The following is a 25,461-nucleotide window of genomic DNA, read 5'->3' on the forward strand; positions in this document are numbered from 1 at the left end:
GACGCATCGGAGCAGCGCGGGGCTGCTCAAGTGAGGCGCCCGCCCCACGCTTGACGGGAGAAAAAGCCCAAATCGCCCGTTTTTGATCCGTTTGAAGGCCCATTTGCTGGTGAACTTAAAGAAAGGCATGGGGAACCAAAAACATAACCTAGAAACATTCTAAGGAGCACGTGACGGCTACGGAGAAGATCGAGGATCGAGTTTCATTGTTTTTACTTTTGTAATTCTTCTAAGTAGGCGTAATTTTGGATGCTCGTTTCGGATTTGTTTCGCAACTCTTGTTCTATTACTTTGATATTGTTTAGACTATTCAGTACCATGTTTACTCTTATTCCCATGATGATGAGAAGTTTGATTATGAACTAATCGTTATCGTATTTATATATGGATTTCAGTAGTTGATTTGCCTTAATTATTTGTGTGATGAATGTTGATTTCTTCGTATTGGTTATGCTTATTCTTCTTGGATGCGTAGCTAACATTTAAGTTGTGTGTTAATCTTTATTGAAGCGAAAGTGGATATATTGATTTAGAACTTGCCATGCGAACATAGGTTTATGTATTCGATATACATGAATTGTGGTGTGATTTTAACCATCTTGCATCGCCCTATGTAATCTTGATAGATAACTTTCTCTTCAACTATTATGTTTTCAAATCTTATACACATATAAGGTCTAAGCATAATTGGTGTCTATTCGACTTCTATCTTAATTGTGGATTTGGAATAGTATGGTATACGTATATCGAAAGATAGCGTGTATCAGTTTCGTGTTATCTAATTAGTTATCGACCATCACATATCGATAAAGGCATAGCTCTGAATGAAGTAGATAATGATGTTAGAATCCCATGTTTTAATTCACATAAGTAATTCGTTTTAATCACTTAGTTTATAATTTGATTTTAATTAGTAAGTTGGATACAAACAACCAAAATTGTTACTTGTACGAGCATTGAATAATAGCCATACATTGCTGCATAAGTGCATATTTCTGAATACACTAGTCTCTGTGGGAACGAACTGAATTATATTCTATACTACTTGTGACCATGTACGCTTGCGTGATTTTGTGCGAACATGATCCCACCTGCCATATTGCATAGTTCACTCGCCTTTGAAGTTTTTACTGGAAGAGCTTTCGAAGTACATGTGAAGGCCATGATTTCTCATAGTCCAAACAAAAAATACAAATTTTTTTTGATGAAAACATCTGTATGCGAGAGGACCCCGACAATAACAGAGGAAATTTTTATAATCCTATTAATATTACAGTTCAAGTTCGGTCACAGGACACCAGGATATGTCCATTGGTTGAAATGTATCCAACAGGGTTAAAGAAGTTTTCTTCTGTTGTTGCTAGACAATGGCCAGTGATACCATAGTTAGTCGTTGTTGCCATATTAATACGCATGGATTGCATCATATAATAGATTGTATATGCAGATATAAGAATCTCTTTATGAGAATGATGCACATCAAATTTTCAACAAATATTTGGTTAAATTTGCTTAGTCTAGGCAGCTGTGTCCAAAATATGTTATTGTTGTTTCAGCAGGCATTATCTACTCGTACTCACCTTCCCTAACAAATATCGTATTACTCCTTATTTCTTCATCAAATTTTAAATTGTTCTCATATTTAGTGAGATTGTGTGCTCGTATGTATCATTTTAAGTACATTGTTTTGTTCATAGTATAAAGATTTCGGATGTATTGTTCTATTTAGATTCCAAAGTTTGCCCGTATAATATGAATTGATGTTTTCACATATAGTTTCTATTATTTATAAAGTGACATAAAATGTTTTGAATGCTTTTTTCGAAGAGAATGTGCACGACCCTCAGAGATAAATCATGGAGCAGATTTGAAAAAAAAAGGAGAAGAAACATCAAGAAGAATGTGATTTATAGGGAAAGAAACAAAAAGTATTGATTGATGAAAATATACAACATTGGAAAATTTTCTATTTGTTTTGCTGAAGTTTAGTATAAATTACATGTTTAAAGCAGTGTTGTAAAAAGCGGAAATCAGACTTAATCGGTGAAGTCACGGAACAAGGATTAATCGGAGATTTATTGAATTGATCGGAGATTAATCGGATAGATCGGTGATTAATCAGAGATTTAATCAGTTCGGCGAGTTACGGAACAGAGATTAATCGGTGATTAATCGTGATTAATCAGCGACTTTTAGAACAGAGGTTTAAAGTGTTAGATCTTTGTTTGCGAAGTGAATATGAGCCCACACATGAATTTTTTAAAGTAACTAAACACTTTTAAGATTACATCTGCATGTGTGTTTTATATTGTTAACTAAAGTAGTCCTAAAAATATATGATATAATCTTTTCAATTGCGCGGAGCTCGTTTTTTCACCTAGTTACTTCCTCTATTTTGAAATATAAGTCGCTTGACTTTTTGGCACACACTTCTAAGTCTTTTGACCGAATATTAAAAACATTATTTTTGAAATTTTCTTTTTTTGAATAAAAATATATGATGAACATTATAATTCAGAAAAAGAATTTTTAAAAAATAATGATTTTAACTATCCGGTCAAAGAAGTGTGTGCCAAAAAGTCAAGCGACCTATATTACAAGTACACGATCTTAACTAACCATAAGAACAATATTATAAGTTTCAATTATATACTTATATATAATAAGTGTAAGGGAGATAATTTGGTCGCATGGTCCAAAACTTATTATCCGTTGGATCGTGTATTGAACAAATAAGCATCTTTAGAACAAAATTAACTTATGTTCTATAAGACAATTTTTTTTTTTTTTTTTTTTGCTAGTTGATTACACACGCACACGTGGGGAGTCGAACTCCTGACCTCCCGCAAGAGGGTACAAGAGTTCTACCACCACACCAACACCTTGTTGGCATGTTCTATAAGACAATTGATATCTACTTGCAAGTATGTTTATAATTCCTTTTCTAAATCCAATACAAATTCTGTTTTTCATGTGTTCGTGATTTTTTTAATCCAAAATAAATACTTCCTACCGATTTTATTTGTATAATCATATAAATCGCACCGTCACAATTTTTATATAATATATATTAAAATTAATAAGCCGGATTTATGTGAGGAACGAATACAAAAACTTTTCTTTATCCAAAACAGATTCTACCTTCTTATTGCATGTTTATGAATCCTTTTCTTAATTCAAAACAAATTATATTTATCAATTGGGAAAATAGATTTTTTTGTCACTCAACTTATTGTGTTTTTAGAAACTTACCACCCAACTAATTTTTTTTCCCTTTTACTCACTAATGTTAGGTTTGGTTTTATTTTTAGCCATCAGCTTAGGTTCGGATTTGATTACTAGCATTATGATAATTTTTTGTAGCATTATTTATACATAATAATAGTATGTAATATTTTGATGATGTGTCGTATGTTTATTCATTTATATATAGCAACAATAATATAAAATGAGCCAATGAAAAATTAAAATCTGGAAAAATCGTAATTAGATTTCAAAAAATTTAATAAATCATGAATATTAAATCAATGACTTCAAACAATTCACCCCCTCTCATAAGATAAAGTGTATTTGAGTGATATGATGAATCATCTTTCGCTATTAGAGTTTCAATCTACTAGCTCAGTCTAAGATCTCTCCCGAATTTATCTTCAAATATTTTAATAACTTTATCTTATTACAATTTTCAAGATAAATAAACAGAGAGGAAAACTTAATATAATGCATCATTTTATGTTAATTACTCCCTTCGTCCCTCTCATTTGTTTATAGCTTCGTCCCTCTCATTAATTTATAATTTTTTCTACTGCTTAGCACGTATTTAAGACTCTTATAAAACATAGTTTCATAACTAATTTTTGTGATGTTTTTTTTGCGTGTAAAAATTTAAACGCTGAATTTTCATTCGGAAGAAAAAGATAAATTATTTATGTAACTACATCTTTTAAAATCCATAAAAATATTATATATGAAGATACAAACATATATCAAATCATCAAAACATTACAGACTAACACTCTATTTTAACAATGCTACACAGAAAATGTAATGCTAATAATCAAATCCGAACCTAACTTCAGTGACAAAAAAAAAAGCTGAACCTAACATTAGTGAGTGAAATTTAAAAAAAATATAGTTGGGTGGTTAGTTTCTAAAGACGCAATAAGTTTAGTGACAAATTTTTTTTATCATAATGCTAGTTTCAAATCCGAACCTAAGCTGGTGGCTAATACAAAATCCAAACCTAACATTAGTGAGTAAAAGGAAAAAAAATTTAGTTAAGTGGTAAGTTTCTAAAAGTACAATAAGTTGAGTGGCAAAAAAAATCTATTTTCCCTTATCAATTTTAATCTAGAACCATATTATTTTTTAGAAAAATATTTAAATCACATTATAATAATTCTAATATTAAATATATTTATAATTATAATCTAATAGAAGTTTTGCGTCACATATTCTACACAAAATATATCAAAATTTGATAAAAAAAATTCAATACTTTGGCATGATTATGAGAAAAACGAATGGTTTGATTACGATAGTTTATTTGAAGTTATTAATGGCGGTAATGGTGTATTTCATATTCACATCGCCACTATCTGATGATCCAACATTTGTGACAAGTTTTTTTTTTTTGTTTTACAGAAACAAGTGTGAAAAGTAGAATGCATATTTTTATTTGCACATATTAAGATGTTATAATCTTATTTATTATTTTCAACAATATAGACATATTAATCATGTTTATATTCAAATTATTAACGAAAATATATTATATAAAGTTTAATAATTTAACATAAAAATATTTTAAAATAAACATTTATATTCAAGTATATATATTGAAAAAGAAAGACGAAAAATTATATACAAATATGCATTACATCATGCTATTAAATATTTTTATTATTAAAAACAAATATGTTAGATTAAGTTACTCATAACTGTAAAATTATAGAAAACTAATATTTTGGATTAGATTCAACTAAAATTTAAGATAATTTTAAATTATACCAACAACATATAAAAATTATATATTCTTTCAAAAATTTGGACTTACAAACAAATCATTATTTCAAATTTTATTTAATTTAAAATATTAATTTATTATTTATAGATTAAATTTTTTTCACTTCATTGGAAATATATTTAAAATTTTTATAAATAACTAAAAACTTCCCGTGCCTTGCACTAGTATATAGGCAAATTAAACAAAGGATTTTAAATCAAACCATAAATAAATTATATTATGTGAAAACTATATATACTTTTGATAAAAATATTTGAAATATATTTCTATTTATAGCTACATAACTTTATAAATGGAATCACATGCCGTCCAACACACCATTGGCAAGAAAATCAAGCTAGGGCTTGATAGCTCGAAACCATTTTCTCCCATGGCGAACAAAGCCCTCGTCTCCGTGGCTGACACAATCTACGAGCTCCAGAAGCATCTCTTGGATGGAATCCAAACCGACACCCAATTACACGCTGCCGGCTCATTAATGTCCAAGAACGATTACAAACACGTCGTCACTGAAAGATCCATTGCCAAATCTTGTGGGTACCCACTTTGCCCCAATGATTTATCATGTAATCATGTTAAAAGTAAAGGGAAGTATCATATTTCGCTGAGGGAGCACAGGGTTTATGATCTTGAAGAGATGCGCATGTACTGTTCGATGAAATGTCTAGTCGAGAGTAAGGCGTTTTTGGGGACATTGCAGGAGGAGAGAAGCACGGTGCTTGATGTGAGTAAGATTGAAGAGATTATGGGGGTGTTTGGGGTGAGAGGGAATGATGGGGTGGGGAACAAAAGGAGATTAAGGGTTGAGGGGTTGACGATTAGGGAGAATGAGGAAGTGGCAATTGGGGAGGTTGTGGTTGGGGATGCGAATGCGATTGAGGGGTATGTTCCGAAGGGTTCTAGGGGGTTGGATGGAAAGAATCAGAAACAAGGTAGTGTTTTCTTTTAATGATATTCTTCCTGTGTAATTTTGTGAATTTGAAAAATATTGGTTTTTGTTGTTTTGTTTTACTATTTTGCCTTGTGTTTGTAGATATTGTTTTTGAGGTTTGGTAATGTTGTGAATGACAGTGATTAAACCTAGCAAAAAGAAGCCTGCTGAGAAAAATGACTTGAATTTTAGTGAGTTTGATTTCATGAGTACGATTATTACTCAAGATGAGTATAGTGTCTTTAAAGTATCATCGCAGTTACTGGCTGCTGGTTCTGGTTCCAATGTTAATAGTTCAGGGAGCAAAGTTAGATTCGAGGAAATGAATGATCAATTTGCAGCATTGGGAATGTCTTCTGATCATGCATCAAGTAGTTCAAAAACTAAATTTGAAGAGCCAAATCAGGACGGGGATGTTGTTGACATGATTGATAATCTTAGTATATCAAGTGGTTGTCAAGGTGGACCTGGTGTAAATGTAATAGAAGCCAGGAAGGGAGCTCTTAGTGGAAAAACAGATGAACGTAATGTTGGCATGCTCAAGCCTTCTTTGAAGTCTTTAAGTTCAAAGAATGTTACGCGCTCTGTTACTTGGGCTGATGAGAAGAGTGCTGGCAATAGAAGGCTTTTTGAAGGCAGTGAGTTGGAAGATACAAAACAGGATTCTGAGGGCCTTAATCGAACAAATATGGAAGAGAACGATTCCTTAAGATTAGCATCAGCAGAGGCTTGTGCAGTAGCACTGAGCCAAGCAGCGGAAGCTGTTGCGTCTGGAGATTCTGATGTCCCTGATGCAGGTATGGACCATTAGTATTAACATTTTTTTTTAATCATCAATGGTCTTGAGATCCCATTTAGGTCTCTATCTTCATTTTCTTCCCTTGCAATTTTACTCATTATTACATTAATTTTCTATTGCATGTATTCTCTAGTTTCTGAAGCAGGAATAATTGTAATGCCACCACCAACATATGACGAACGTAGGGATGCAGATATGGATACGGACATGGAACCAGCTGCTATAAAGTGGCCACAGAAACAGGGCATTACAGCTTCTGATTTTTTTGATAACTCCGAAGATTCATGGTATGATGATGCTCCAGAAGGATTCAATTTAATTGTAAGTTTATCATTTCATTTTGTTGACTTTTCTAGCATTTATTAGATAATTTATTGCACTAACTTCTGTATTTGAATGCTTTAGTTATCACCATTTGCATCAATGTTTATGTCGCTCTTTTCGTGGATTTCATCATCTTCATTGGCTTATATATATGGGCGGGATGAAAGTTCACATGAAGAGTATCTCTCTGTTAATGGAAGGGAATACCCCCGTAGAGTGATGGCCATAGATAATCGTTCCTCTGAAATCAAGCTGGCTGTTGCTGGATGTCTTTCTCGGACTTTCCCGGAACTAGTCAATGACCTTAGACTCCCAGTACCAGTATCAACGTTGGAAAAGGGAATGGTACAACTACTTAACCTTCTAACAGTCAATGATTATTAAAGTAAAAAACAGCTGGAAGTTGCGTTTCTGTTGGTGTTTGTTATGTGTAGTTTCTTTTTTTATATGTTATATTAGTAGTTCGCATGAAGTCCAGCCCAAAAATTTGAAACCTAGAAACTTTTGTTTATAAGTCAATGAAGTTTGAGTTGCCAGAAATATTAAGTGTTGGCAGCTTCTGCCATTGAGGTCCTATTTGGTGTGAGAACTGTGAACAAGATTCTAGTAAGACGTGGTTTGAGTGAAAGAAGATTGTGCATTACGTTCAGTCAGTTTCTCCAAGTGCCTTAAGAAAAACCTTGCCCAATCTTGTTTGTGATCAGAGAGCATGTGCCTCTATATTCTACCTAGGAAGATGTTAATTTGGGCATTGCCATATAAAGCTGTCCTTGTAAATCTACCCTTCTTTTTCGGCAGGAGCATAAAACTTCCCCTCCTACATTGAAACTTTGGAGTAAGGTGTGTAGGATTATGCTCATAGTGTATTTGCAAAGCAAAGTGGATCATGCTGAAGATCTTTTGAACTGAATTTTTGTGATATATGACTCTTGGAATTCTACCTGACTACCTTTGGTGGCTGTAAAATTAGTTTTTTTTACTTCGATACAGTAGACTTGTCTATTAACAACCTTATCTTGTGACAACTTGCAAAACTGCCTAAATGGATATGAATGTATTATGTTTTTATCGTTGCAACTTTCAATAATAAGAGTTACTGTTGAAGTCTTCAATACATCTATAAATGTTAACAGTTCAGGAAGTGCTCATATTCTACCTTCTGGTTTCGCTCCAGTTAGAACAAATTTCTATTTTGACATTTGCTATCTGAAAATTTTAATAGTACAGAATATGAATTAATTTAGTCATGCATTTGAGTATTCAGTTTCCTATAACTTGGTCAGTGACATCTGATTTATGGAGTTGCACATGTGTGTCTGTGTTATAGATCACTGATTATTTGGTGAGTGCTTTTGTTGCAGTCCTACTTGCTGGACACAATGTCCTTTATGGATCCAGTTCCTCCTTTTAGTACAAAGCAGTGGCACGTTATTATTTTTTTGTTTCTTGACGCACTCTCTGTGTCTCGGGTTCCTTCGATTGCTCCGTATATAAAAAGCAAGAGAAAACTGCTTCAGAAGGTATTCTCCGTATCCATCATACTTTACTGTTGTCCAATCTGTCTGCAATTTATTGTCAATTTTTTAGTTTAACAATTGAAGTGGTATCAATTAGGATTTGTAATTTGAAACTGTAAAATTGTGATAGTGTCACCTCACACGCTTATTTAAGCTATTCAATTACACCGTTTTCTGCATATGAATTTGACATCACGAAAAATATCATATTTTGCTTAACCGGATCTAAAAATAATGTCATATTTTTTGATGTGTGTGCTTAGGTGTTGGATGGTGCAAAGATAAGTGAAGAAGAGTATGGACTTCTGAAGGATTTAGTACTTCCACTTGGCCGAGTGCCTTACTTTTCTGCGCAAAGTGGAGGCTAAAGAACACTTCTATAGTTATTGAAGCTTCTCCAAATTTAAACTCGCTCCGTAATGCTGTTCTGACTTGTGTAGGCTTTGCTACTGAATATTAGAAGCTTGGCCATTTTTTGTTTTTGTTTGTTTTTTGGTTTATAGTTCATTTAATATAAGTTTGAATATATAAACAAAGACATCTTTTAACAATGAAGTGAACATTGTATGCATATTGACATCACTGATTAAAAACATGTACTCCCTCCGTCCCCCTCATTTGTTTACATTGGGGGACGGGGGCTCGGCACGCATTCTAATACTCTCGTAAAACGTAGTTTGGTAAATTATTTTGAACTTTTTTTTCTTCTGTATAAAAATTTGATGTTTAAATTTTTATACAAAAAAGAAAAAATTTAAAAATAAGCTATAGAACTATGTTTTATATGCGCATTAAAATGCGTGTCGAGCAGTGTGAAAAAACTGTAAACAAATGAGGGGGACAGAGGGAGTACTAATTAGGGACAAATCCAGTACCCAACTCCTTTTTCTTTTATAGTAATGTGCCAAGTTACTGTGGCTTGTATTGGCGCTGTTGGAAACAGTTGGGAGTAAAAAGACTGAACTATATGGTATTCTGGTCAATTTGGAATAGGAGGAACTCATAAAAGAGGTCATATAAAGGGAAATTATTGAACATATGAGCTACGTGACATTGGAGTACCGTATTGTTGTATTTACGTACATTATTGCAGAGCCCCAGCCCCCAAGATTGAAATATGTAGCAAAAGGGTGGACCTGGCAGTATCTTCTGGAGAGAGAGAGAGAGAGAGAGAGAGAGAGGAGGCAAATCGAATACTACTAGTTCCATTTCGTGCCACCCCCACTTTCCCTGGACTGCAATGCATTGGTTTTCCGAGTGGTCTTTCCTCATATTACATTATATCCTCCATCTCCATACATATTGCCTATTAGTATTGCTTCTAATCAAATCAGGTAGGGATCAAGTTACAACCGTAAATTGATTCGCTGCATACTTAGGAATTTATTCTTCGGTTCGACTTGCCAATAATTTTGATCCGCAAATTGCAATCACAACTTTATAAGATACAAAGTAGATAAGTTTGGTGCATCATAACAGGTTCTATCAAATGAATTGATGGATTAGTTCTCATTTTACGGTTTTGTAAACCAGACCATAAATTTATATAAACTATTTATGCTTGAATAAAAATATGCTATACAATTTAAAGAACATGTATATGTTTAGGGTGTTGGTCTTGGCATGACAATCATTGGTTCCGAACCGAACTTGGTCATTTTTTTCACAATTTTTTTTTTGAAATCCTGTCCTGTTAGCTGGATATTCATCTAACGGCCAGAACCAGCATGCTATTTAACAGATTCCAACAGTCGTATGTCATGGACCGTTATCCACATCTTTATAATGATTTTAAAAAGTGAATAAAAATTTGAATATAAATGATATGTTATGATTTATGAACCAATGCTAAATATGGTTGGTGCATCCTGACTTCAAATAAAAAATACTGATAACTTTTGCCAATACCACCAAACCTCAAATCAAAAAGACTGATAATTTACCAATACCACCAAACCTCTCTGAGGGCAACTCCAACCCAACACCAAAACACCATTTTGGTGTCAAATTTGGTGTCAAATTCACTCCAACCCAACACCAATTTGGTGTAAAGTTGACACCAAATAAATTGGTTGACACCAAATTTGGTGTCAAGTATTGATTTGGTGCAATTTTTACACCAAATTTGGAGTTTTCCAAAATACCTACTATACCCTCACATATGTTAATGAAAACAAAATTATTCCATCTATGTCCCATTAAAGTTGTTTTATTTTATATTATTTATTCTTTAATCATAATTGTTTTAAATTTTCTTTTTTTACTATTTTACTCAAGTTTTTTATTTATTTCCAAATATCAATAAATTTATATTCTTATATAGAAGATATGTTTTTTAAATAGATTTGATTTAAAATAAAATACACAATGATTAAAATATAAATTAAATAAAACTAAAAAGTTTGCATTACTTTTGCATGAAACCATGATTACGTGACCTGCCTATGCATCTAAAATGAATATGCAGTACACCATCTGAAGAAACAACAGCATGATAATAACTAGTTTTCTAGAAAATCATTCAGGGAACCTCCAAACTTTTTCAAATATTCATCTGCAGATGCTGATGCTGTCGAAATGGAAAGAAATGAAGATGACGAATTTCAAGATTTTCTTAGTAGATATCGACAAATTAAAGATAAGGAAGCTCATTTTGAACTTCGCAACGCCTTGATCGAGCACATATGGGAAGAGCACGGGAATTCATATAATTAAGTTGTCCTCTTGAATTTATTAATGAATTTATAATTATTTTAGGTCCTTGTTTATTGAACATGTTAAAATTTTAGTACAAATTCAATATTGATATAAATATCTTAAAAAGAGAGAATATTCCATTTAATGTGTAAAAGATTCTTTTTGGTGTAGGATATGGTGTTGATGGGTTGGAGTGAAATTTTGGTTTGGTGTAGTTTTCACACCAAATTGGTGTGTTTTTCACACCAAAATGGTGTCATGGGTTGGAGATGGTCTGAGAAGCAAAGAAACCAAAGTGGGCATTTCAGAAAAAGGGAACAAATGAATGTTGCATTGCACCTATACATTTCTATGGTTTTACCAGAGTCTAGGCCAAAAGTATAACCTCTCTTCTACTCGCTCCTTTAATTTACCTTTTTTTTTTTACTTCAATGAAATGTATTTAAAATTGAAAAATATATATACAACTATTTACTGATTAGAAATCATTATGTACAATATAGTCAGAGGAGTTGTGGTATAAAATATATATATGAGTTGTGGTATAAAATATAAAATATTAATAAATATGTATTGATTTTTTTTTTTGACGAAAAGAGAAGAATTTAATAAATAACTGAAACCCAGCCGAGACAAACTCTCGAACAGTCAATTACAACCTGATTAAGAAACAAAAAACGAGTTAAACATATAGGCGCTTTATTTTCTGATCGCTTAATAAATAGAATATTTAAATTCATTAAACCAAAACGCATTACAATCAAATCTCGAACAATCCAACCTACATCAGTTGTGAACATAGACATCACAATCGACTTTCACATAAGCAGTAGCATCTGTAGCTCAATGTTCAAAATTATCTGTTACATCAACTGATATTGGATCAACAAATGACCCCAAAACATGAACAATTTTATGTCGTGAAAGGTGAGCTCTTGCGATATTCACCGTGCCATATTTGATACAAGTCTTACGGATTATCCAAGATATCATGTAACTCCTTCTTGGAAACATTAACGCACGCATAACAAAACACACAGAAACAACAAAACAAACACAAACATCCGAATAAGATGGGCACCACCTTGATGACAAGGTACTCAACGAGAACTCAACCAAAAGGATTAGATTTTGGTTTTATTGATAAAACTGAAAAATAGGAGAGAAGATGGAAGAGCGGAGATGATTAATCAGTAGAGGGGATGAGGATGAAGAGCGAAAAAGTGACAGCTAAAAACTTGGAGACTCTCAAAACTGCAAACCCTCAAATTATGAGAAACATGTGACTATATATTGATTTTAATCGTCCTAAATTTATCATGAAAAGTTTACACAAGACTATCAAATACTGTACTGTTAGTTTTGCTCCAAAAACTGTATATAAGCAGAACTGACGAAGCAACTGAGATGCCTTGATAACAACATCTTAGCCCTTTATGCAGATAGCAATGATTGCTAATGTATCAGTTGCAATTCTTGTTTGTCAACTGGATTGTTTTGGGCTCGCCCAATAAACAAATAAAAAAAATGAATGATAAAAGGAAAGAATTTCTTTACTAGTTTTGGGACCAGGCAAAGTGATTATTAGTGAAAGAACATGTTTTTCCTCTTTTGAATACCATTTTGTTAGGTTATCCTAATTCTAATCTACTCTCCCCATATATATTTTAACTTTTCAAACAATACTAAAGAGCTCAATTTTATTAAAGAATGCATACTCAATAGATATCTCGAATCTCCCCCTAAACTGATATCTAAAATCTTAGGTGTTAATAGGAATGTTCAAAGGGGATCTTACACTTGTTCAAGGGAACAGAAGTATTAGACTCTTGATCCATTTATCGAGTTAAACCCTATCATAAACTTTAGAGTGAAAGGATGTATTAACTAGTAGCATGATAGTGGTATATCTGTTCTAATACTTTTCGGATGAGCTAGGATCGAACCGGGGTGTTTGGAGAAAACAGAAGATAAACCTATCACTTAGGCTATCCAATCGTGTATCACACATGTTTAGCTGTCAAGATTCATGCCAAATGATTGAATACCAACAGAATATAACCAGAAGAACTGAAATTTAACTGAAACTGTTCCATTGGCAAACTAGGCAAAACTGAGCTTCAAAATAAACATGCTTAGGAGCAGCTTTTGCATTTTCTCGCAAACTTCTACTCATCATTAGAATTTCCCATATCCACCACTTGTTGCTTATTGTGGGTACTCATGATCAGACTATATAATCCTTAGCAGAAAAGCCATTCTCCTAATGGCATATTCTGGTCGGTGTTGAATCCAAATTTAATAATGCAAATTACAAACCGAAAGTATATTCCACTATCAACTTCATTCCTCGTATAAAACTGCACGCCTGATCAATCGAAGTTGAATCAATGCTCTTAGTTCTGAGTTCTCCATCTTGTGAACTCTTCGCAACTTGTTCTAGTGCCTTGAAGTGGTCACAGCCAGAGCTTAAAGTCTTGGCCCTTTTCAAAACTCCACGGATCGTGGGCGCCTTCACTCTATTCACCCTAAAATCTCTAGCCTATTAGTGACAAAACTCTCGGGTTAAAGTCCGAGCTTGTGATGATCTGATCATCCCCACAGCCTAGTATAAAGACAGACTTGTAGACGGATAACTTCATACCACATTCATGCTATAAGACCTATCTGATCAGCTAACCGCAAAACTATAATCATTAACCACAATGGAAGCTTATCGGATTTTATTCCTTGCTTTAAACATCTTCTTGGTCTTTTCTGTAACTTCAGTTCATTGCAGGTTTCTTGAATTTTTCACAAAAGACCCAAGTGTCCGAAAACTGTCAGAAATTTCACTTCCACCAGCACCAGCACCTCAGCAAGCAACAGCCTATTTGGATTCCACATCCATTCCTCGTGCCCTCTTTGATGTAGTTTCCTTCGGTGCTGTTGGAGACGGTGTGACAGACGATACAGAAGCTTTTAAGAAGGCCTGGGATGCTGCTTGCGAGATTGAATCAGCAACCCTTTTGGTTCCAAAACATTACACATTCATGATACAATCTACTATCTTTACAGGGCCTTGTAAAAGTGCTCTCACGTTTCAGGTAACGCAGAAATTTCCTATTTAACTTGATATCTAAAAGTCTTTGAAGATGTTTATAAAGATTAGAAGTTTGACAAAAATTCTTAATGTTTCAAGATTGATGGAACTGTGATTCCACCGGACGGACCAGATTCATGGCCAAAGGCTAACAGCAGAAGACAATGGCTGGTTTTCTACAGAATCAATGATTTATCATTGCAAGGTGGTGGAGTCATAGATGGCAGAGGAGAAAAATGGTGGGATCTACCCTGCAAACCCCACAGAGTATGCAATTTCTCCCACCCCTCTGTTCTTTATATATTCAGACCACTAAAATATTTTAGACTTTACATGCACATCTATTTATTTACATTCCTAATTCGAAAAAATCTATTCACAGGGAGTGAATGGAACAACTCTACCTGGCCCTTGTGATAGTCCTGTTGTAAGTGTCACCATATTATAAGACTTGCCTACAAGGTACAGAGCATACCGAATTATGACACATATTAACGATGACTTGAATTTTGCATTCGTGTAGGCTTTGAGGTTCTTTATGAGCTCCAACTTGACTGTAAAAGGGCTGAAAATCAAGAACAGCCCTCAATTCCATTTCAGATTTGACAAATGCCAAGATGTTCATGTTGATTCCCTATATATAAAATCACCTGCATCAAGTCCCAACACTGACGGAATTCACATAGAGAATTCGTTCAATGTGAAGATATACAACTCTGTCATTTCTAATGGCGATGATTGTGTGTCAATTGGAGCCGGTTCTCATTATGTCGACATAAGGAACATTACATGCGGCCCTAGCCACGGGATAAGGTAATTAATGAGGGCACTTCTATAGTTTTGCAAAATTTAGAATGGTAAAAAAATGTAAAGATAAATTTTAGGGAACACGTGTCCCCTGTACCTCTTTCTAGATCCGCCCCTGCACACAACATTCTCTAACTCTGCTTTACAATTCCTATTTTTTCAAAAAAAATTATATTCCATTGATGGTTTCTTATCCAAAAAATGCAGCATCGGCAGCCTTGGAATACGCAACTCACGAGCTTGTGTATCAAACATAGCAGTCACCGATTCAGTGATCAAGTATTCGACTAACGGGGTCAGAATCAAAACATGGCAAGGAGGTTCAGGATCAGTATCTAAGGTCAGCTTCAAAAACATCCACATGGACACGGTCCGAAATCCCATAATCATAGACCAATACTATTGTGAAACAAAGGGATGTGCTAACCAAACATCTGCAGTATACATAAGTGATATATCCTACACAAGTATCAAAGGTACTTATGATGTGAGAAGCCCTCCAATGCATCTGGCATGCAGCAATGGCATCCCATGCACGAATCTCACGCTTTCCGACATCAAATTGGTTCCTTCTCAAGGCCTAAAAATGTTGGAACCATTCTGCTGGAATGCTTATGGAGATCTAGACTCACTCATTGTCCCTCCCATTTACTGCTTGTTGGAGGGAAATCCCCTCACTCTACTTGAAAACAGTGTTAATCTTTGTTAAACTTGAATTGTACTAGAATATAGTATAGTGTACAATACAATACAGTATATATAGTATAGGGAAAATTACTAGTTGTAACAGAGTTGTGAGTCTTGGTTTCACAGCTACTGGGAAAGCTGAAGGATTGTATACCTTGTGGTCTTATTGTGCCAATCTAAAAACTATAGTAATTTCTAATGACCATGGCTTTTATCAGGAATATTAATATAATGATGCATCTTATACTTCTTCTGGAGTTCTGGTAAATTAAAATGACATTTGTAAGAATCATAATGTTAAGCTCTAGAATTCTTGTTCAGTCTAAAAAACTGGGCTACCTGAGAGAATTTGATATCAAAATAGTTTTGTTTTGATATGAAAAATAGCAACAGTAATCTTGAATATTTTGTTCTTAAAATAATATAGCTTCCGCTCGCTTAAGCCTGAATTCAAATTTTTATAATCATTTTCTTCTCAAATATCATAATATTTTTTTCATATTTATTCACCCTAACATAGAGACCACACTCCCAATTTAGGGAAAAAAAAAATTATTCCTTCTCAAACTCTTTTTCTTCTCAAATCGCTTCGTAACAATTTGACACTTACTCGATCTTTTTAAAAAACTTTCCTCCTACTTTAATTATTTTCAATCATTTCATTCCACTTCATTCTCGCAAACCAAATACGCCATCAGTTTTAACCAATCACAAAAATTATGTAAATAAATAATAATTTTTAATCTCACCTCCTTTTTTCTCATTTTAGCATAATTGCTATAGCAGTATTTTGTTTTTTGTTACTGACTGCAAACGAGTTTTAGAATCTCTTTTCAATTCTCACTAGTCATTTGGTTCTACATTGTTTTTACATTAGAGTGAGTTATTTTATTACGGTTGTATGGCGTCTGATACAAATACAATGCACCAGTAAGTGCTGTATAGACTCATCAATGGGACGGTGCACGGTTGCCTAATGGGTGCTTGCCTTTCCTCACTACTAACACATCATCATCCTTTTTTTTTTCTTTTTTTTTTTTTCATTTTCGTAAAACATTTAAAGTTTCAATATAAACGAAAATTATATATTACAATATAATCAAAAAAATTCTAATAAAATGAATCATGCTTATTAAATAATTCAAAAATTATGGAAAAGTTACAAGTTACTGTCTATTTTATTTTTATGTACGAGCTTACTATTTTTTAGGATGACTTCATTTTTTTTCCTGAATTGAGTGATATACACAAGGGTATTATTGTCCACCAACTTCCTTGATATTTAATGTTTAATTCTACACTAAAACTGTATTTAATATTTAAAATAAAGTAAATTGTACTAATAAAATAGATGCAGTATGCTATGGTATCTGCAAAGCTTAGTACAAAACATCAACACTCACAAAATTTGGGGGATAATATCTTAGTACATGAACAAGCTTCTTAATAACTTTTGTCACAAACACTGCCCTATATAATATATTTCCCAATCTCTGCATACGCAGAGTTGTTTATTGAAACAACAATTTAGCTCATACATCAGGGATATAACATATGAGATAAATATATATGTTACATGAAACTGTGGTACCAGAGTCGAGAATTTCCAGATACATTAGAATATAAATTCGAGGACCTCCAGCACGGAAGTGGCAAATTAAATACATTGGACAATTAGTCTACTGAGCAATTTCCTACGAGGCAGCAATCTGCATGCAGTGCATATACAGAGTTAAGGAATCAAGTAATCTGGACCAGGTAGAAGGAAATTGCATTACATTGGATGAGTAATTTTACGATGAACTTACCTTCAATGAGGATGTGGTATTGCATGCGGTGGACATTTAATTTAGAGTCGCAAGTACTTCCAATAAGGAAGCAGCAAATTGCATTTGGGTCTCCTCATCTATGGTTGAGAAGGAGGGAACATGTGCAAAGAGTGATAAAATCCCGTTCTGCTCCGCAAAACGCAATGAGTGATAGTAGACATAGTTGCAAACAAACCGGCCAGCGTCTTCAGAGGCCATGACCTCAAAACCCATCTTTGCTAAAGAATATGTAATCTCCTCGACCGGAAGAGAGGTCTGAAACAATATAAGTGAAAATGTTGATGTAAATGTACTTTGATGAATCAAGCATTAAAATACATTTAATATAGTATAAGAGATTTTAAGATTACTTATCATAAACAACAGTTAAGTATTGCAAAGATCAGATGAAATAGCGCAGATGCAATCCTATGAGTGTACTATAAAGTTGCACCAACCAGAAAGGGACTCCTGTTTCAGGAACATACAGGGCATAACTAGACCAAAGATCACGCAAAGAGGTCAAGGGCCTTAACTATACGGCCATTATCTTCCGAAAGAACGGGTGCAGTATAGAAGCCAAGTAAAGTATTTGCATCCTGTAGTTCTCTATTTCTCAATCACTCCTGTTTCACCTTTTTCTATTGCTTCTTTTTAACTTTGTAGAAACACATACAATAGTACATTGTGGCTTTAGTTACCTGTAGCTACGGTTTAATTAAAGATGCTCGAGAAAAACGTGTGCAATTGATAAACTATAAAAACTGATCCTTGATTTCTCCAATTATATCACAAAAATCAATTAGGCCTCCATAAGGATTATTACTTGGCCTGATGGTTTGTTACAGATAATAAGCCTCTATCAGGCCAAGCCACAAAGGAACAGAAAAAGCAGCAGCGCACTGCAGCACAGTAGCAAAGCCATTCATGATCTCAGCGGACTGTGACAGACTGGCATGACTCATTGTAACTGAATTTTGTTATGAAATCCAGAACATTCCACTGTGATGTATACATAGTAGCTAACTTTTTGTAAATGGACAAGTTGGTTTTTCATCTTCAAATAGTAGCCAACTCTCTCTAAATGGACAAGTGAGTTTATCATCTTCAATGATAGAATTTTAGCTGTAAATGGACAACTTAGCTTTTCATTGAACTAAATGGACAAGTTAGTTTCTCATCTTCAATGATAGAATTTTAGCTGTAAATGTAGAAGTTAGTTTTTCATCTTCAATGATAGAATTTTAAAACTAACATCTTCAGTGATAGAATTTTACCTGTAAATTTACAAGCTAGTTTTTCATCTTCAATGATAGAATTTTAGCCCCTCTCCCTCCCTCCCTCCCTCCCTCCCTCCCTCCCTCAAATCTGACATGGTAATAGAGCCAGGATGGCATTGTACCTAGCTCACCACATCCAAACAATCACCATCATCATTATTCATGTACTCTTATGCAACTACTGTAACCAATACTTCTTCAAACACAATTTTCATGGTGTCTGCACCAGTTATTGATATCAATCATCCTTACTACTTAAGCTCTTCAGCTCATCCTGGTATCTCCTTGGTGAATGAAGTGCTCACAGATCAAAACTGTCATACCTGGAGTCGATCTATCAAGATTGCTATCTCTGCTAAACTCAAACTACGGTTCATCGATTGTACACAGGTGAAACCAGCAGCTAACTCTCCATTGTTATCACTGGATGAGAAGCAATAATCTTGTAATTTCATGGCTTCTCAACTCCATTTCTTCATATATCACAAAAAGTGTGGTTTACATGACCACAGCTAAACAGATCTGGGATGATCTAGTAGCTCGCTACTTACAATCTAATGTTCCTCGACTCTTTCATCTTAGAAAGGAATTAGCATCTCTTACTCAAGGTACTAGATCTGTTACTGCCTATTTCGGTCTTATTGATGAACTTGATAGTATATCTCCTATTCCTCGATGTACATGTGCAAATTCAGATTGAATTGTCTCAATTCTGTGAAACTTGATCATTATGAACACAGCACAAAGCTGAGTCAATTCCTCATGAGACTCAATGATCAATTTACCAATACCAGTGGACAGATCCTCTTGATGAATCCCCTACCTGAACTTGCTAATGCTTATGCTATGTTGCTTCAAGAAGAAACTCAGTGAGATTGTGCAAATCAAATCTCTCCTATTGTTACTGAAAATCTTGCTATGAATGTTAAGTTTCAACAACACAACTCTTTTAAACCAAAGACCTACAAGAAAACTATGGATACCTCTGCTAAAACAAAGAATCCAGGCTCTCTTTAACTGGTTATAGGATTATGCTTGGTCCATAGGATTATGCTTGGTCCATCTCTGATATCCTGGAAATGCAACAAGCAACATACAATCTCCAGGTCCTCAGCTGAAGCTGAAGATCGCAGCATGGCTGGTACATGCTGTAAGTAACCTGGTTGTTGGGTCTTTTTAAGGCCTTTGGCATTCACAATCTCACCCTGTTCTCTGTTCTGTGACAGCAAATCAGCCTTGCATATTGCTCACAATTCTCTGTTTCATGACCACACCAAACATATTGAACTTGACTGTCATTTTGTTCGAGAAAAGCTTAAACTTGGCATGATTCACCCATCTTATATCCCCTTTAAATCCCCACGACTGCTCACCTGCAGACATTTTTACTAAAGCTTTACCTTCTGTCTTACAGCATCTTCTGTGTTCCAAGTTGGGTGTCTTGAATCTCTTCCAGCCTCCTCCCAACTTGAGGGGGGATGTTAAAAATATAAGCCTCTACAAGGCCAAGCCACAGAGGAACAGAATATGCAGCACAGTAGCAAAGCCATTCATGATCTCAGCAGACTGTGGCAGACTGGCATGAGTCATTATAACTGAATTCTGTTATAAAAACTAGAACATTCCGCTATGATGTATATATAGAACCCAAGTACTCTCTTTCAGATTCAGGAAACAACTCCCAGAGATCTTTTTTCCTTTTGGAAGATACATGAGGGAAACAATAAACCTATTGATATTGGAAGACCCGATGGAATTCTTTCAATGTGGGTCCAAAGGAATTCATAAAAGCTAAGCCAAAGGGATCTAAATGTAAATAAGTCTAAATCTTTTCACCTCATATGCTAGATAAAACACAAGCTGGAGATATTCTCAAATTGCAATAAGCATGAAAATTAACCCATAACAACTTTTCCCAAAAAAGAAAACATGGAAAACACAATCTTAAGGTTATTTCAGACTACAGAAAAATATGAAGGGGATATCAAGATAGATTTCAATTCTACCTTTCTCGTTCTTGAAATTGCTCCATCTCCTGGAATTATGGGAACTTTCTGTAGAAACAGTAATTTGAAAATATTACTATCGTCGTAGAAGATTAGAAGCTAAAGTTAGTTTCGGAATCTAATATCTGACCTGAGGCTTCCATCCCATCTCATCCGCACAACGAAAAGTAGCTTCATTGAAGGCTTGATGTTCGATAGCAAACCTTGTTGCACCACTATTAACACCAAAGTGAACCTGTCATGTGTTTTAAATAAGGAAATCTCTGTTACAAGATGTGAATATTTCATGTTACTGATGATTAGCCTGGGAATATATAACTAGATCCGGCAATCACAACCAACCAACAAACAAAAATGCAACACATATTTCAAGACTGAATTTCATATGTTACTGTACCGGTTTAATTTCTGCATTATATATATAGCAGTGATGTTTTGATGTTAAACACATAATAATGTCACTCTTTAATCTGAAATCAACAAGGAAATTCTCCTTTGGAACACAAGCGCTCTAGATAAATTGTTAGAAGTGCTTTCTCTGTTTTTCTACTTATTCCATGTTTCCTATAATTATAACTATTAATAGCCAAAACAGTAGGACTGGACAGAATTGGTCATGTGTAGTATACAAAATCAACTCTTGAATAACTACAATAACTATTTTATATTTACGGTTTCAAGGTGGAGTGAAATCAGCTCCCTACACTGCTTAAGATAAACTAAAAGGTTTCACTTCCATAAAGGAAGGCAATATTTTGGTGAATAGTAATAAAGCCTCATTCAAGACAAATCGGCAACCATGCCTTTTTGTATTGTAACATTTAGCTTCTCCAGTAACTTTAGAGTTAAGTTTTAAAAGAAAATGGTAAGAGTATGAACTATATAACAATCTACGAGTATGCCTATTGTCATATGAAAATCTGAACTGCATGACATACAGCGTGAATTTTTTTTCTTAGCAAATGCTAAATGGTACATATATAAATTCCATAAGCTAACACAGCAATATATAATTAAATATGCGAGCAATATATAATTAGATTCCATAAGCTAACACAGCAATATATAATTAAATATGCGAGCAACTTACCCAGATAATTTTGCCACTGTTTGACGAGTCTGAGTCCTTTCTGGTCAAAGCACTTTGCAGTGCCTGGTATAAAGGAGTGATTGCTCCCTCACCAGCAGTCTCGAGAATACTACAACTCCCTAGAGTCACCCCTTTTGGTAAACCTTTGATTTTGACATACTCCGGTAAATTATTGACAATCGTCTCAGTTGGATTTTCTGAAACACCATGAAATTTCTTAAACCCTGTCACATGTATTGTTACTGCTGGAGGCCCTTCTGACCCCATTTACTGGACACTTAAATGAACCCAAGAATCTCAAAGCATAAACTCTATAGTAGCTGCACCAGCAACCATAAATGAGCGAAGAAGAAAACTACAGTTCAAGAGAAATGTCATATGAACAAGAAGAACCATAAAATGATCAAGTCATAGTAAATCAACTGATTTTATAGATAAAGGTAACTAAGATACGATAACTTTAGTACAAAAGCACCCAAATTTCAGAATACCGGCAATAATTGTAACAAGAAAGCAAGAAAGTAAGTGTTTTCTTTTCATAATAATTTCATCAAGTAATTCAATTGACAATCTTGCCTAACAATTCATAAGATTACGCATAAAAAGGTAAAATTTACTGTCTGCACAACAGGAACCCTGTATCGTGTCAGTCGCATACACAACATAATCACGAGTTATCATGACATAACTAGGACATATCTAACAAATATGCCAAAACCTTTGTAAGAAGTTGCAAATACAAGAGACAATTAGAGCTTGAAAAACCATACTAAGATTAATTCAGTTCACAAGTCTCTGGTCTACCAAAAAGACCACATAAATTCCGATTTAAATATCACGAAAACAGGGCCAAGAACACAACAATTCAGTATATCATAACCAAAACAATCATAACCCTTTGCAATTTGAGTAAATCAGAAGTCAAAAACACAAAATATATGGCCAAGTCAAAATCATCATTATTCATCAATCAAGTTAACATATTCTCACTTCACAAAGCATCATCACATGAATAAAGTAAAATCAACAACATCAAACAGTACACTAAACTCAAACCCACCAGGAATCAATACTAAAACACAAACCCAGATGAAATTTTAAGACTGATCACAATAATAAATACATGCCATGAAACCCCATTTATTAAAAATCAACAAAATAATATATCACAACAAGAAAAGAAAGAAAAACAAACTTCTTTATTGTCAAACCTGAAAATGTGAAATGAAAGTGGATGGAGCAGTGTGTGCTTGCGTGTGTTCTTATCTGTACAAACCACTAGTTAATAGTAATATTTCGAAGTATTTCACAATCCCAACGACCAGAGATTATATGCGATTAGATGAAAATGAAACCGAATGCTCATCTATGTTTCACACGTGCCACTGCGGCTGTTGGGGGTCCTTCGTAGCCGGGCCGCAGACGAACCGAGCTAGTCGTTAAGTCGAGTTTCGTAAATGAGGTGGAGTTCGAACAACCAATAATGTTCGATAAACTTAACGAGTTGAACCAAGCTTTTAAGTTGTTCAACTCGAGTCGACTCGTTAAATACTCGAACTCAGTTTCTACTCAACTCGACTCTTTACTCGATAAAATAATATATATTAAAAAGAAGAAATTTTAATTTTATACTTTAGATTTAGATTTTAGTTTTAGCTTTTTCGTTTTCAATTTTGTAACCAAAATTTATAAATCGTGTACTAAATAAACAAAGTCAATTGTTAAGATTTAAAAAAATAGAAATTTTATTGACCAGCTCGCTATCGATTGGGTTCGGCTCAACTCGGATCAGTTCGTTAAAAACTCGAACCCGACTCGATTTTTAACGAACTCGAGTTCGAACCGAAAAAAAATAGTCAATGTTTTTTTTTTCCCCAACTTCAAACAAACAAAGAAACATCTGCAAGGGAACAAAGATATCAATAATCAACAATCTGATCTTTTTTTTCCCTGGGGGTTCGATCTCTCTGATCTCCCTTCACTCTTCTTTTCTACTTAATCCTTTTCGATTCATCTAATTTTCACAAACTCTGATTTCTCGTTTAAGTCACAATGTATTCTTGGTGCTGTTAGGGTTTCTATTAAATTACTCTCCTCGATTCTCAAAAACTTCACACTAAAACCCATATCTTGATTTTGTGTTTTAAGGGGTTTTAAGCAAATGGGTTGTGCAACCAGAAAGACGTCCCCTGTGTTTTTTATTTTTTCGAGCTCCCGGATCTTTGTGTTTTTGATTTTTTCGAGCTCCCGGATCTTGGTGGCGTCAAAAGGTGAACTTCATGTAGACAGTGATCAAAATCTATCCATACAAAACATCTGCATATAAATCGCAGATGTTGTGAACGAGTGAGAATCGGCTATATGTGGAGGCGGCTCAACGATTCATCACTAAATGGTGGTCCTCAAATCATTGGTTCATCTATATTCAAAATTTCGACTTTCAAAATAAAGGTGTACACTACCCAATTCTTAACATGTTTATGTGATAATCTGTTTTATTAGTGTATATAATTTCGTATATTTTAGAGTTTTGTCGTAAGATCTCGGATTTTCTTACCTTTTTGTTTTATGCATGATAATCAATTTCTGGAGGTGTGTTTTTGTTTTAATTTTGTCTTTTGATTTATCCAGAAGATGAGATAGTTGGTGAGTTTCAGTCAAACTTATTTTGTATATTATGTGTAAGATATGTTGTTTTTTAACAATTTATTCAGAGTCGCAAGTTCATTTGCAATTGTGTTTTGAGCTTGTAGGTGTTAGAGTGTATATCGTTATTGTAATGACTATGACGAGATTATGGTTATTTCCATGTCGGTGATGAGATGATTATATCATTTGGTGTGATTTTGAAAATAGAATATTATTGATAATTTCTTGCATGATTATAGGTTTTCTTGTAAAATTAGTAAGTTTCTTGCCACCTTTATTTTATTAAATTGACTTTATTAGTAGTAAATGTTGATTTAATTTTGGCTATTTTAAATGGCTAGTTGACTTTGCTTGATTGTTACTAACTTTCGAATTTTGTTTTTCGAGTTATTGCTAATTAATATATGCTCTAAATGCTTTAATCCTCGTTGATTAGAGTTTTATGCAATTTGTTAACTAATGTATAATTACTTGCAAGTCTTGATTATGGTTTTTATTTGTACCATTTATGGGTGGCCATGATTGGTGGCGTAGATTATTGGCCTGGTATACGACAATTTGGTGCCATTTTGTTGGCTCGTTTTTTATATTTAAGTTTTAAAATTTTAGATATATTTTTGAAAATTAGAGTTTTATATTTTAGCTTTTATATTTTAATTCTTATATTACTAATTATATTCTTAGTAGTTATTTAGTTTGTTATATATCTAGCCAAAGGGTCTCCCTTTGGTTAGATATATATTTTCTGTTTTAGTATT

The 25,461-nt window shown here is 33.9% G+C and overlaps 3 protein-coding genes across 6 annotated transcripts; 2 read left to right on the plus strand and 1 right to left on the minus strand.

Annotated features, from left to right (window-relative positions):
* The first annotated feature begins 5,319 nt into the window (after positions 1 to 5,319).
* On the plus strand, positions 5,320 to 9,168 carry LOC108209682 (putative RNA polymerase II subunit B1 CTD phosphatase RPAP2 homolog). Of its 2 annotated transcripts, none has more exons than XR_010288717.1 (6): positions 5,320 to 5,958; positions 6,098 to 6,754; positions 6,890 to 7,077; positions 7,162 to 7,425; positions 8,408 to 8,600; positions 8,861 to 8,999. XR_010288717.1 is itself a non-coding variant. In XM_017380724.2 (6 exons), the coding sequence occupies exons 1-6, from the start codon at positions 5,397 to 5,399 to the stop codon at positions 8,963 to 8,965; spliced, it is 1,935 nt and encodes a 644-aa protein (XP_017236213.2). In that variant the 5' UTR covers positions 5,321 to 5,396; the 3' UTR covers positions 8,966 to 9,168. The 2 variants fall into 2 exon arrangements, 1 of the variants encoding a protein (XP_017236213.2); XM_017380724.2 differs by having other exon boundaries at positions 5,321 to 5,958; positions 8,442 to 8,600; positions 8,861 to 9,168.
* A 4,329-nt stretch (positions 9,169 to 13,497) lies between these two features.
* LOC108208079 (polygalacturonase At1g48100) lies at positions 13,498 to 16,100 on the plus strand. Its single transcript, XM_017378559.2, has 5 exons — positions 13,498 to 14,380; positions 14,476 to 14,643; positions 14,759 to 14,803; positions 14,900 to 15,189; positions 15,391 to 16,100. The coding sequence occupies exons 1-5, from the start codon at positions 14,000 to 14,002 to the stop codon at positions 15,890 to 15,892; spliced, it is 1,386 nt and encodes a 461-aa protein (XP_017234048.1). The 5' UTR covers positions 13,498 to 13,999; the 3' UTR covers positions 15,893 to 16,100.
* A 1,153-nt stretch (positions 16,101 to 17,253) lies between these two features.
* On the minus strand, positions 17,254 to 23,477 carry LOC108205698 (uncharacterized). Of its 3 annotated transcripts, none has more exons than XM_017375720.2 (6): positions 23,266 to 23,477; positions 22,055 to 22,374; positions 21,095 to 21,199; positions 20,965 to 21,012; positions 17,679 to 17,954; positions 17,254 to 17,579 (listed from the first exon to the last, which is right to left on the minus strand). In XM_017375720.2, exons 2-5 carry the CDS (start codon positions 22,319 to 22,321, stop codon positions 17,715 to 17,717), a joined length of 660 nt encoding a protein of 219 aa, XP_017231209.1. In that variant the 5' UTR covers positions 22,322 to 22,374; positions 23,266 to 23,477; the 3' UTR covers positions 17,254 to 17,579; positions 17,679 to 17,714. The 3 variants fall into 3 exon arrangements, with proteins under 3 accessions (XP_017231209.1, XP_017231208.1, XP_017231211.1); XM_017375719.2 differs by having other exon boundaries at positions 22,055 to 22,409; XM_017375722.2 differs by lacking the exon at positions 23,266 to 23,477 and adding an exon at positions 23,115 to 23,239.
* Positions 23,478 to 25,461: the final 1,984 nt, after the last annotated feature.

The sequence above is a fragment of the Daucus carota genome, chromosome 2, assembly GCF_001625215.2.
Source record: "Daucus carota subsp. sativus chromosome 2, DH1 v3.0, whole genome shotgun sequence".
In the NCBI taxonomy this organism is placed as follows: domain Eukaryota; kingdom Viridiplantae; phylum Streptophyta; class Magnoliopsida; order Apiales; family Apiaceae; genus Daucus; species Daucus carota.

What these genes read in the sequence shown, in the direction of transcription:
- LOC108209682 (XM_017380724.2), top strand. Translation starts at nt 5,397, where the DNA reads ATGGCGAACAAAGCCCTCGTCTCCGTGGCTGACACAATCTACGAGCTC. An exon ending in TTCTGATGTCCCTGATGCAG is followed by an intron (nt 6,755 to 6,889) that starts GTATGGACCATT and finishes TGTATTCTCTAG; the next exon opens with TTTCTGAAGCAGGAATAATT. An exon ending in CAACGTTGGAAAAGGGAATG is followed by an intron (nt 7,426 to 8,441) that starts GTACAACTACTT and finishes CTTTTGTTGCAG; the next exon opens with TCCTACTTGCTGGACACAAT.
- LOC108205698 (XM_017375720.2), bottom strand. Translation starts at nt 22,321, where the DNA reads ATGGGGTCAGAAGGGCCTCCAGCAGTAACAATACATGTGACAGGGTTT. An exon ending in ACAGTGGCAAAATTATCTGG is followed by an intron (nt 21,200 to 22,054) that starts GTAAGTTGCTCG and finishes AACACATGACAG; the next exon opens with GTTCACTTTGGTGTTAATAG. An exon ending in CAATTTCAAGAACGAGAAAG is followed by an intron (nt 17,955 to 20,964) that starts GTAGAATTGAAA and finishes ATATTGTTTCAG; the next exon opens with ACCTCTCTTCCGGTCGAGGA.
- LOC108208079 (XM_017378559.2), top strand. Translation starts at nt 14,000, where the DNA reads ATGGAAGCTTATCGGATTTTATTCCTTGCTTTAAACATCTTCTTGGTC. An exon ending in GCCCTTGTGATAGTCCTGTT is followed by an intron (nt 14,804 to 14,899) that starts GTAAGTGTCACC and finishes GCATTCGTGTAG; the next exon opens with GCTTTGAGGTTCTTTATGAG. An exon ending in GGCCCTAGCCACGGGATAAG is followed by an intron (nt 15,190 to 15,390) that starts GTAATTAATGAG and finishes CAAAAAATGCAG; the next exon opens with CATCGGCAGCCTTGGAATAC.